The sequence below is a fragment of the Adiantum capillus-veneris genome, chromosome 26 (assembly GCF_014529385.1).
Source record: "Adiantum capillus-veneris isolate H3 chromosome 26, ASM1452938v2, whole genome shotgun sequence".
Taxonomy (NCBI): Eukaryota; Viridiplantae; Streptophyta; class Polypodiopsida; order Polypodiales; family Pteridaceae; genus Adiantum; species Adiantum capillus-veneris.
The window spans coordinates 103,562,943-103,576,249 of NC_140956.1; the positions used below are offsets into that span (position 1 = coordinate 103,562,943).

Consider the following 13,307-nt stretch of genomic DNA (forward strand, 5'->3'; position numbering starts at 1 on the left):
GCATGGTCACACGTTCATCACTTATTGGCTTGTATATACAAAGCAAGTCTTTTTGTAACTTTGCCAATTTTGGCATAGTTGCATTAGTTATATCTAGCCGACAAGGGAGGCACACGTGACCACATCCAAATAAGACCCCTCATTGACACATATTTCTGTATGACATTAGAGCCCATACCAATAGTTGCTAAAACTAGTGGTAGATAGACCTTCATATTTTGTTAGATATGCAAGTTACTTCCTATATGTTAGCGTTTCATTGTCTTTTCACACTTCTTCCTTCTCAACATGTCAAATATGAATAATGCACAAGAGGGTTGCAAGGTTTACATAGCTCTCTCTCTCTCTCTCTCTCTCTCTCTCTCTCTCTCTCTCTCTCTGTGATTACATTGACAGAGAGGGTGATAGAGGTGCCCAACTGGCACGGATGTGGATCCCATTGTTGTTATATGCTGATGATATTGTGTTGATCTCTGGCTCACCAGAGAGTATGCAGCGACAGTTGGATGCATTACACAGTTTTGCAAAGGATAGTGGATTGTCTGTAAACCTTGGTACAACCAAGATTATGGTGTTTAACACGACACCACAGTGGATCAGGAGATCAACACCGACTTTCACATATGGTGAGGAGATTGTAGAGTATACAGATGCATACACTTACCTTGGGGTTGTCTTCACTGGGCCGAGGTTTTCTTTGGGGAGAGCAGCGGAGACTAGACTGACTAGAGCTTATGCCGCCTTGGGAGGCTTGGAGAGGATGTGTTCGCAGATTCAGTTCCACGAACCTCGAACAAAGTTATGGCTCTTTGATACTTTAGTAGCCTCAACTATCTTGTATGCAGTACAGATATGGGGACCTTTTGTAGGCCAAGATGGTTGGAGACGTATAGAGAGGCCCTTGATATCTATGATCTCTCGACTGATCGGAGCCAAGGCCTCCATACCCCACGCTATCATTCGAGCAGAGCTAGCTGCCCCTCCTATGGAGATTGAGGCGCTTACCGGATCTATCTCCTTTGTGCACAGCTTGTGGGATACTACTAGAGACAGATATGCTAGACTGGCCCTTGAGTCTTCCAGACAGTTAGCTCTTTAGGGGGACACTTCATGCTGGTATGCACAGATGACATCATGGTTTCAGATGCATGGCTTCACCATGGACAAGCTGCCCCCTTTCCAGTACTCTCTTCAGGCACCCTCGATGTCTCTTACACTGGTGGAGATTACTAAACTCACTCGTCAGGACCTGATCCAACTAGATACTACGAGGACATGCATGGAGCCGCCACAAGAGTTGGGCACGAAGATGGCTTTCTATAGAGAGCATCTTCTCCACCTCATAGGAAATGGGTTTGTGATTCGACCCAGCTACATGGATACACATATGTCTCATGGTTTGCGGTGTGCCATTGGTCAAATACGCACATCCTCACATCAGCTGGAGATTGAGATTGGTAGATTCAGAGGGATACTAGCAGACAACAGGATATGCCGCTTATGCCAGCTAGAGCCAGAGATAGAGCTACATTACATATGTCATTGCACAGTGTACTATGAGATACGGGGCCGTTTCCACTGCATATTCAAAGAGGGTTTTGGTCCTTTCTCTAGGGTCATGAGCTATGAGGATCAGAGATGTCTTCGGCTATATCTACTTGAATTCCACGGATATAGAGACACTTTACTGGGGAGAGCTAGAGAGAGATAGTCCCAGAGACGAATTAGAGATTTCTTTTCACTAGATATGGGACAACCAGAGGAGCAGCCATCACTACAAAGCTCGGCCCATACTCATTCGACCACTACCGACACTCTCATCAACGGAGCACTGGAGCTTCTGAGATCTAGACGACCACGATTGAGGAGAGGGGCTACACAACATCGACGGAGACTACAACAAAGGATTCGAGCCATACTCTCTTGACATCCAGAGTGCAAATGAGGATGGATTCTAGTAGTAGTAGTAGTATTTTTGTTCTAGTCTTTTTGCACCCAAACATGGTATCAGATTCACAATTTTGTAACAATATGGTCTCATAGGTCATTTTGGCCTTTTGAAGACATTAATATAACATTTCATTTCATTTCTCTCTCTCATTTGCTTTGTAATACTTACATTACTGGTGAGAAACCTCAAGGTGAGGAAAAACCCACAAAGAAGGTATTGTACAGAGTAGAATCCTGCATTCATGCCACTCTCTCTCTCTCTCTCTCTCTCTCTCTCAACTAGTCCGATAGATCTTTAAGGTGTCTTGGGATTGTTTCTTTGATCTTCTTCTTCTTCTCTCTCTCTCTCTCTCTCTCTCTCTCTCTCTCTCTCTCTCTCTCCCCCCCAACAATGGAAAACACTCACACTCTTTGGCTGAGACAATATTTGCAATTGTAACATGTTGTGGCAAGTCTAGACATCTAGGTTTGCTTTGCCATTCTGCAAGCATTGAAGCCAATTTGACAATAGTATGCATAAGACTGCTACTGTAATTGTCCCTTGCTCTGCGTGTGCATGTACCTGTGTGTGTGTGTTTTAGCTTAAGTGGTAGACTCAAGATTCTGACTTGTGGATTGTAAAGGCTGCCTGTTGTGGGCAGGATTTGATCATGATGGCTTGCCGAAATCCCACACGGACAATCTCCTAGTCCAATGCAAACAAAGCTAAACTGCATTATTAAGACTACCCGTCTGAGTAATCATGACTTTCATCAAAATCATCTTCATCTTCATCTTCATTGCCATACCCATTTGAGTAATCACAAACTTCGTCATCTTCATCTTCATCTTCATCGCCATCGCCATTGTCATTGTCATTGTCACTGTCGTCGTCGTCGTCATCCTTGTCTCCCTCATCATCCTCATCCTCCCTTTCATCATTGTCATCATCGCCAGATGACGATAGGCCTAAAATTTCCAGATCTGATCTCTCAGACTCTGAGCTATCTACAAAGTCATCATCCGAATCTACAAATCCCTTTTTGGTCAGCTCTGCTGCATAGTCCGCTGTAAAATATGAGTCGAACTTTTTGTCCAAGTCCTCCATCTGCTTCTTCAATTTACGAAGCGCTGCAATCCTCTTCCTCGATAAATTGGGCTTGACATCTCTTCCCTTTTCATCTTTATCATCCCCTCCACTTTCATCCTCATTGCCCCCTGCAGTGCAACTGAACATAGAATCGCTAAGAAGCCTCACACACCTCATAAATGGGACTGCCAATCGAAACATAAAAGAACAGTTCAAAAAACAAAACAAAAAATTGAAATGGAAGAAGCTCCTCCACAGCTAAAAGATTAGTCATTTCTACAGCGTTGAGCTTGAGTTCTTCTTACAAAAGTTGCTGCAGTTGTAATACTCAATTACAAGGAGCTAAATTGGAAGATTTAACCAAAGATCTATACTGCACAAACAATCATACACGAGTCCACCCTCACTCAAAACAACACCTAGACTACTACCCAGATTTGAAAGATGCAGCCGGAACTCTGGTAATAGACCTGGTTAGATGGCTGGAACTCTGGTAAAATACCTGGTAATTGACCAGCCATACCCAACTACAGTCCCAGAACACCATTATCCATTTCACACGGCCTAGAGTCCTTATACAACTATAATATCACTGAGGGCTTGTTCCCCATGGATCCTTCGGAACCCCTATCGGCATAGACCACAGCTCACCACATTACGGTACTAAGCTAATATCGAGAACTTTCCAAACACCACCTGCAACCCTGACATGGCCAATACAGGGACTATGCCCCATAACAGATGGTATGATGATGAGCCTAGACAGTTGTATAGACGCCGCCGAGAGCAGAGACTCCTAGGATAGATATTTCACAGCCAGGCCACAAGAGAGATGCGCACTCTTACCAGACGTAAGAGACGCCCCTATGAGGAGGCACAACGATAGGAACTCTTTGATATGCTCTTAAGTAGAGAGTCCGGTATACCATGGCGAGGTCTACGTGAGCTGCATCCACCCACAACTATTGAGGACCCGACAGCATGGCATACATATGCAGAGGGATTATATCAGAGATACCAGATAAGCCCCCCATACCATAGCCCAAAGATACACATGACTGACAACCCCCAAGTTCTTCATTGAGGGTACGGTAAGATAATCCATACAGAGAAGTAAGTCCCTCTAATCTGTGGTACCCGTCATCGAAAACAAGAGGACATGCTCTCAGAAAAAGGTATGGTGGCGTCACGTGCACATCTAACCCTATGTGCATGTGGACAAGGTAACTCCTACTTCTAAGGTTTAGGACAGCCTAGGAAGTGTTCTGGTGTCCTTGTGAGCCTGTACGCAAGACGTGCACGTCTAGGCACTTGATTTGGTTTGTATGGGATTTTTCCACAAGATCTCATTGTATGTCTTTCAAGGTTTTTCCCAATTTTCTTGTATATGGACCCTCTAATCCCACATGAGCACACCCATGTCCCCTAGGTGTAGGCATTGAGGAGCGTTCCCATATAGTTGCATTAGTATTCAGCGTAGGTACTTACCTGTATGTAAAGCACCTCTTATAAGTGCATTGATTAACTTACTGATAAGTGACATTTTAGCCAGTCAGCTAAAATCGTGGGTTTTTTATTGGCATTGCCTGACCCAGCTTTTTTTCCATATATAAGTGACCCTAGGGATCACTTCTCAAGCATAAGTTAGTACCCTCAGTACAAGCACCAAGTACTTGCAGTACCTCAAGCATCCTAGCGTTTTCCGAGCATGATCCATGCCTGGAGTTCATCCATGACGTAGCAACCAACCCTAGCGTTTTTTATATAAGTAACCCTAGGGATCACTTCTCAAACGTAAAATAGTACCCTCAGTACAAGCACCAAGTACCTCCAGTACTCAAGCATCCTAGCATTTTCCAAGCATGATCCTTGGGGTTTGTCCATGACGCAACAACCAACCCTAGCGTTTTTCAGCCCAAGTACCAGATCAGCCTAGCACCAACAGTTTTCAGCCCTATCTCTCATGTCAGCCAGCATTTTTCAGATTTCAGCGTAGCCTCATCGTCACTTAGCAAATCCAGTCAAATCAGCCCAGCGTTCTCAGTTTTCAGCCCTTGCTTCGCAGATCCAAGCATCCCATCAACATCTTAGCATCTAGGACCATTGTATCAACATTTGTGCAATCTAAAGAAAATGTCTCTCTAGCGATAGAGAAGGGGACCCTTGGTGGGGGGTTTGGGACCTCATCTGGTGTCTCTCTCTCTCTCTCTCTCTCTCTCTCTCTCTCTCTCTCTCTCTCTCTCTCTCTCTCTCTGTCTCTGTGGCTAGATACGCACATCTTCACACCAACTGCGGATTATAGCGGAGTGGCAGTAGAGGCCAGGACTTGCCCCTTGTGTAACGTGGAGCCTCAGACAGATTACACTACACATGCCACTGCCCCGTCTACTATGAGATACGAGGCCGCTTCCACTGCCTGTTCAGAGAGGGCTTTGGACCGCTCTCCAAAGTCACGGGGTACGAAGATCAGAAATGCCTGGGTTTGTTTCTGCTCGAGCTGCGCAGACACAGAGAGCCTGATGAGAGGAGAGGCCAGCCAATCTTAGAGACACATCACAAACTTCTTTAGAGCAGACAATGGACACCCGGAGGAGTTACAACCTCAATAGATCTTGTCGCCTCACACTAGAGGCACACTCATTGTAACAAACTGCTGACATGTCAAAGCCCTGAAGAATGGAGTCAACTTGCAGATGCCGGCCAAGGGGCCTAAACCCTAAGAGAACAAGTAAAGGAAGAAGAAGTCCTACCAACTTATGGGGACCCCGTCCGATGGAGCCCCAGTGACATAAAGAAACTAAAATAAAGCATGATCCACACACAAAAACTGATGACATGGCAACTTTCCGAATATTGCGTTGGCATGATGACGTGGCAGGCTATACAAATTTCCGCGTTTTGCGCTGGCTGATGGCCTGGCAGCTGTATGGATTTCTGTAAATTACGCTGGTAGCTTTTTGGCATTGCTTTTGGACGAGAAGCTTTTGAGTTTGAAGGCTTTTCATGTAACCTGCTTTTCAAGCCAAGGGCCTTTAAAGCATAATACACACACACACACACACATAGACACATGCATATATATATATATATATATATATATATATATATATATATATATGTCTGTGTGTGTGAGATTAGGGCTCATTCTCTGGCATGCTTCTTGGAGAAGGTGCAAAGGGTGGAGTTCCGGCTTGTACTGTGTTGATGCAATATAAAGAAATACCAAAAGGGGCGCCAAGGTTTGGGGCCAATACTCTCTGGGGTGGAATTCCGCCAGTCCGTGTCGCGTGTCGTCTCTTTCTCTCAGTTCTGTATTTATTGAAGTGCTAAAAGTCTGTTCAGTCTATTCTTTTCTATTGGCACGTGGTGCCCGTCTTGTGATAGTGGTATCAGAGCATCAGGCGTGTGCTTTTCTGAAAGCATACCGGTCCCACAAAAGAGCAGACAGAGCAAACCAGAGACTTTTGGAATTTATTTGAGGTATCTTCGCCCTCCAACCCGGACTCACTAGGCACTCCCACCCTTGCTTCATCGTGCATCAGGCGCGCTCCCGTCTTCACCGCTCATGTCTTGCAGGGCATAAGCCATAAAGATCACTTGCAAGAGAAGGATCCAAGGTTTGTTTCGAGCTGCTGTTTTTCTCAGAGGCAGCGACATGCAGATGTTGATGTCTACAACTACCAAGCTACACATTCCAAGGACTAGGCAAGCTTCCAAGAAAAATTTTGCCCGAAGTTATATGGTTTCTGACATCTTCCTTCAGAGTGAAACTTCTGGCAGAGTGGGGTATCCTGAAATGCTTGCCATGGAAAGCCTAGCAGATAATAACTTGAAATTTCTCGACATCTCTCTGTAGATGTCTCGTCATGAGCAGATTACCTTAGAGGTCCAGTGCAATTGCTATCTTAGGACTACCATCACCACCAGAGGAGCATTGTTTGTCCAAGAGCTAATGGACCATGCTGTGCTCCGCTACGACCTTATGGAATGAACCTAACCCTAATTTTTTTTTGGTGCAGGTTTCAAGATGGAAAGTCAGTCGACTTTTCGAGCTCGGCTCATGTCGAGATTGCTTTTTAAGTTTGAGTTCTGTTTGGGAACTTGTTTGGAGATCCTGTTTGGAATTTGTTTAAAATGGATGGTATCTGTTTTGAACCTGTCTTGGTGCCGATTTGAATTGTTTGACTATGGTTTTAATACCGGTTTCATTGATTGGTGATTTTACTTCCGGGTGGAGTAGTGAGAAATGATGTTTGAGAATGCTTGTTCATACTCATGGCCCGAACCCTTGTGGTTATTTGCGGGGGGAGTATTAAATGACTGAAAAGTGATGTTTTTACTCATGGCCCGGACCCTTGTGGTTATTTTACGGGGGGAGTATTGTTGTTGTGACTCCCGGCCTGGACTTGGATGGTTATGCGGGAGGAGTATTAAGAAGTCTAAGCAGTGGTTACTCTCAGCACCTCCAAACGACGCAGGCTGCGGTCTAGGGGGCGTTTGGTTGTAAAAGGCCTCTATATCTCCCGGCCCGGACCTTTTTAGGTTATGCGGGAGGAGTGATGGGGGAGTCGTGAATATCTCCCAGCCCGGACCTTGTTAGGTTATGCGGGAGGAGTGTTCATCGGTGGCTTTATGTTTCTATGTCTTGTAACATGCATTTGTGTTGCATTGTGATGTGCCAACTACTGAATATTCCTAATTGGATGAGATTGCCTGAGTATGTAATTTTAGTGTATCAAGACACTCGTGGAAGATCAGTACGGTCTGGGTGTGATGGCTAATTTTACTACGCCGGAATATCAAGAGTTCCGATCTGGACGAAAGGAGAAGCTAACTCCTTGATCAAAAGAGCCGAAAGGAGAAACTAACTCCTTGATCAAAAGAGCCGAAAGGAGAAGCTAACTCCTTAACAAAAAGCAAACTGATTGTCCCTCGGAAATTTTTGAGCTAACTTGAGTTGTTTTGTAGATATGTTGTAATCGCGGACGATTACTCTCTTTCAAGATGGGGAGATGCAACAAACTGCTGACATGTCAAATCCCTGAAGAATGGAATCAACTTGCAGATGCCGGCCGAGGAATCTAAACCCTCAGAGAGCAAGTAACAGAAGAAGAAGTCCTACCAACTTATGGGGACCGCGTCCGATGGGGCCCTAGTGACATAAAGAAACTAAAATAAAGCAGGATCCACACGCAAAAACTGATGACGTGTGGCAGATTTCCGAAAATTGCACTGGCATGATGACGTGGCAGGCTCTACGGATTTTCGCGTTTTGTGCTGGCTGATGACGTGGCAACTACATGGATTTCGGTAAATTACGTTGGCAGCTTTTTGGCATTGCTTTTGGACCAGAAGCTTTTGAGTTTGAAGGCTTTTCATGTAAACTGCTTTTCACGCCAAGGGCCTTTAAATATGAGGTTAGGGCTCATTCTCTGGCATGCTTCCTAAAGAAGGTGCAAAGGGTGGAGTTCCGGCTTGTATTGTGTTGATGCAATATAAAGAAATACCAATAGGGGCGCCAAGGTTTGGGGCCAATACTCTCTAGGGTGGAATTCCGCCACTCCGTGTCGCGTGTCGTCTCTCTCTCTCAGTTTTGTATTTATGGAAGTGCTAAAAGTCTGTTCAGTCTGTTCTTTTCTATTGGCACATGGTGCCCATCTTGTGATACTGATCGACCGAGCGACTGAATTGGGGAGATCCACACGCCCATGACTGCGGAGGACTACACAGCATCGACAGAGGCTACATCAAAGGATCCGGATCACTTTGGCCCGACATGCACGATGCCCAGTCAGACTGCTGATCATGGAAAAGATTGATGACATCCGCCAGCGACCAATGCTGGATCTCTTGTGATTTGTGGTTTAGCTATCCCGACTAGCTGTTTTGTTCACACCTACCGGCTTAGGATTTCACAATATTTATATTCCATCATTTTGTCATTTCATTTCATTCTGTTACTCTGACTTTGTATCAGATCCACCACATTGTAACGCTCTGGTCTCATAGGTCATTTTGGCCTTTTGAAGACGTTAATATAACATTTCATTTCATTTCTCTCTCTCTCTCACACACACACACACAAAGAACCTTCACTCAGTATCACTCTCTCTTCTATCTCTAGTCTTTGCACATCTCTCATATTAAGTAAAAGGAACCTTGAGTACGCATTGTGCACTCATCCGGAGCATTCACCATCAATCACTTCCACTGCACATTACATTGGTATCAGAGCTCTTTGACAGTGTTAGGTATCATCACTCAAGAAAAGAACCTACAGAAGCTTTCTCAGATATTTTAATATCAAAGAAACTTCGTAAACCTACCCTAGAGTTATTAGCTACTCCCACCCTTAGTCCATCGCGCATCGGGCGTGCTCTCGTCTTCGTCACTTTGCCTTGAGAGGCATACGCCATAAAGAACCACATAATTTTTTAAAAAAACTTGTTTGAGATTGCACGTAACCCCACCCCTTGGACATGTCAATCTCGGCAAGTAACCCAAAAAAGAAAGGGCTTGTCTAGCCTCCCCTCGTTCCTCTTTCCACTCATTGACAACGGACCTTGCACATTGCAATAGGCCAATCGACGTGAGGTGGGAAAAAAGAAACCTTGGGGTGAGCGAAAGGTCACCAAGGGGTGCACCTGCAGGAAGGAGTTGAGGCTGGGTAAGAGAAAATCCTTCTTAGACGCAAATTGCAAGCGGTACCAGCTACCAAGAACCCCAAGCACCAAGAACCCCAAGTACCCCAAGTACACATGAACCAAAGCACCCCAAGTACCCCAGTATTCAGTGCATGGTCATCACCCGAAGCAGAATGGATACTTTGCACGAAGGTGACGAGTCTGAAGTTCGAGAAGATGTCCCTGCACCAAAAGGACCATTGAATCCTCCTCCGTCCCCATCTATGCTACGGATTACACCAAATTCTATGGAGGCTTTGGTAAAGTGACAAATCCATGATGGAGATGATGCTACAACAGGAAGCTCAACGAGCCGAAGTTGAACAAGAAAAGAAGGCTCAACGGGCCGTAGTAGAGAGGGAATGTGAAGCTCAATGTGTAGCTGCTAAAGAAAGGAGGATAGCTATGGAGCTAGAGCGTGAGCAAGAACACGAAGCTCAATGCATAGAGGCTGAAGAAAAGAGGGAAACTATGGAGGTAGAGCGTGAGGCGCTGCGAGACCAACGCATGCAAGACATGGTCTTGCATGTGCAGAGCGACCCAACCAAGGAGGCTGGCGAGTCATCACATAGACCACGTAGAGACGACTCCTCCAACAATCCAATCATTAAAAAGTTGACTTTTAGTAAGTATGATGGTAAGATGGATGCATAGTTGATTCACTCTTGGTTGCATCAATTTAATTCTTACTTTGCTACTACCAAGAAAAGCAGTAACAATAAAGTTTTGATTGTTGCCATGTATCTGTTGGGTGATGCAATTAATTGGTATCAAACCTGGCAAGAGGCACTGTTGGCCGAGCATCTTGAGCATGCCGCAGATGGCGAACTACTGTTTTACACTTGGGCCGACTTCCAAGACAAGTTCAAGGCTCACTTTATGCCACCGCATTACCTTGATCATTTGAGAGAGGATTGGCGAGACCTCAAACAGAATGGGACTCCTATTATGTCTTTTACTAACCGTATTTTGCAGATTGGTATTCAATTGCGTAAGTCAGATGAGGAAGGGATAGTAGGAGGTTGGTTAAGTCATGCAGAAAGAAGTACGCACTGAGCAATCATCCTAAGCATTCATCATCAATCACCTCCGTTGTACATTACAGGTGGAAGACAACAACCCTACTACATGGAGTGCTACAGTTGAAACTTTCCCAATTGAAAATAAAAAATCTTGGTTGTAAATTGCTGGAACCTTTTTTCACCTTGATTTTCAAGGTGAAAAATTGGGCAGTTTATTTATTAATCCCGGTGGATACCCTAGATTTTGGTATAAACCCTGGTTGTCTGACTAGTTTTCCCTTTAAAAACATGGCCAAGAAAGAGGTTTTTTTTAGCAGGACAATGGAAGCCCTGCAGCAGAGGCAAGAGCAATAGGTCCCCATAGTCAAGGAAAATTGTCTAGTGAGGCCATCATCCCTAGAGAAGGATCATCAATACCAACAAGAGTATCATGCATCTCACATATTGTGAGTGGAGCAAATAGCGTAACTCTGAGCTTTAGGTGTAGTGGAAGATTGAGAAGAATAAGAGTTACCTCCTTAGGAATACCTTTGTGTGCTTCAGTTCTTGTTCTAGTGCAATTGTAACAAACTGCTGACGTGTCAAAGCCCTAAAGAATGGAGCCAACTTGCAGGTGATGGCCAAGGGGCCTAAACCCTAAGAAGAACAAGTAACAAAAGAAATCCTACCAACTTATGGGGACCCCATCCTATGGGGCCCCAAGTGACATAAAGGATTAAAATAAAGCACGACCCGCACACACGCAAAAGCTGATGACGTGGCAGCGGTACTGCGATTTTCGAAAATTGCGCTCACATCATGACGTGACATACTGTACAGATTTCTGCGTTTTGCGCTGGCTGATGACGTGGCAGCCTGTATGGATTTCCATAAATTACGCTGGCAGCTTTTGGCATTGCTTTTTGGACCAGAAGCTTTTGAGTTTTGAAGGCTTTTCACTGTAACTGCTTTTCAGGCCAAGGGCCTTTAAATATGAGGTTAGGGCTCATTCTCTGGCATGCTTCCTGAAGAAGGTATAGAGTCTGGAGTACCAGCTTGTACTGTGTTGATGCAATATAAAGAAATACCGAAAGGGGTGCTAAGGTTTGGGGCCAATACTCTCTGGGGTGGAATTCCGCCACTCCGTGTCACGTGTCGTCTCTCTCTCTCTCTCTCTCTCTCTCTCTCTCTCTCTCTCTCTCAATCCAGTTGTTATTGAAGTGCTAAAAGTCTGTTCGGTCTGTTATTTTCTATTGGCACGTGGTGCCCGTCTTGTGATAGTGGTATCAAAGCATCAGGCGTGTGCTTTTCTAAAAGCATACCGGTCCCACACAAGAACAGACAGAGCTACTGAAATTTTATTTGAGGTATCTTCGCCCTCCAACCCGGACTTATCAAGCACTACCACCCTTACTTCATCGCGCATCGGGCACGCTCCCGTCTTCACCGCTCATGTCTTACAAGGCATAAGCCATTAAGATCACTTGGAAGAGAAGGATCCAAGATTTGTTTCGAGCTACTGTTTTTCTTAGAGACAGTGCCATGCAAATGTTGATGTCTACAGCTACCAAGCCGCATACTCCAAGTAATTGGCAAGCTTTCAAGAAATTTTTTGCTCAAAGTTATATGGTTTCTGACATCTTCCTTCGGAGTACAACTTAGGGTAGAGTGGGGTATGTTGAAATGCTTGCCATGGAAACCCTAGCAGATTATAACTTGTAATTTTCTCGACATCTCTCAGTAGATGTCTCTTCACAAGCAGATGACCTTGGAGGTACGGTGCGATTGTTATGTCTTGGGACTACCATCGCCGCCAGACGAACACTGTCTGTCCAAGAGCTGATGGACCATGCTGTGGTTGTCTACGACCTTATGGAAGGAACCTTCTAACACGGATAATGCGTTGTGCTCTCTACAGTGGGTGGTCCTCAATGCAATGTGCGTGACAATCTCACTCAAACAGACTGAATCTCCCTCAAACAGACTGAACGGAAAGGAAACAATAGACGTCAACAGAGCTCGCAAAGACACAACAGCAGACCAGAACATATGACTCGACTATCTCAAAGATTGATACAGACTCTGGTGTGGCAGCACACTCTGCTCCAGCCAGGACTCACAGGTACAATGGGGGTGTCGAGGCTCAGACGTGCCGGGATGGTGCAGACGTGCTCTGTGTAAAGACCCACTCTAGACGACTACGTACAAGATAATGCCACAGGCCCCAAAACGACTACTCATATGTACAATCATCAAGAGCCACCAACGGCTCATAAAGAACATCATCTAAGTCTATCCCCATTTGGGGGCGGTGGTGACCTGGCCACGATGTCCACTAGACCACCCTGCCACGTGTCTGCCCAAGTGTGAACCGACCAGACCAAAGACCAATTGACCAAAGCCCAACTGTAAACCATTGTCGTGTGAAAGTGAAAGTGACACTGTAGCAGGCTACAGGTTGCCCGCCACAAGACCGTTGCCCGTCCCGGAGAGCGGAACTGAAGAACTGAAATATAGGCGATCTATTGTTGGTGGTCGGATGATGGAGGAGGAGGAGGAGGCTGATAATAAGGTGGGTAAGGAGATGGAGGCCAAGTGTATGGT

General features: G+C 45.2%; 1 protein-coding gene across 2 annotated transcripts in view; it reads right to left on the reverse strand.

The window, feature by feature from the left end:
• Window positions 1–2,537: 2,537 nt before the first annotated feature.
• The window catches only part of LOC147423929 (uncharacterized), a 100,098-nt gene continuing 89,328 nt past the window's right edge, over window positions 2,538–13,307 (reverse strand). For both annotated transcript variants that reach the window (XM_086501937.1, XM_086501938.1), the window contains one exon: window positions 2,538–3,158. In XM_086501937.1, coding sequence (XP_086358063.1) covers window positions 2,675–3,158 — 484 coding nt within the window. In that variant the 3' untranslated portion in view covers window positions 2,538–2,674. The remainder of the gene's footprint in view (window positions 3,159–13,307) is intronic.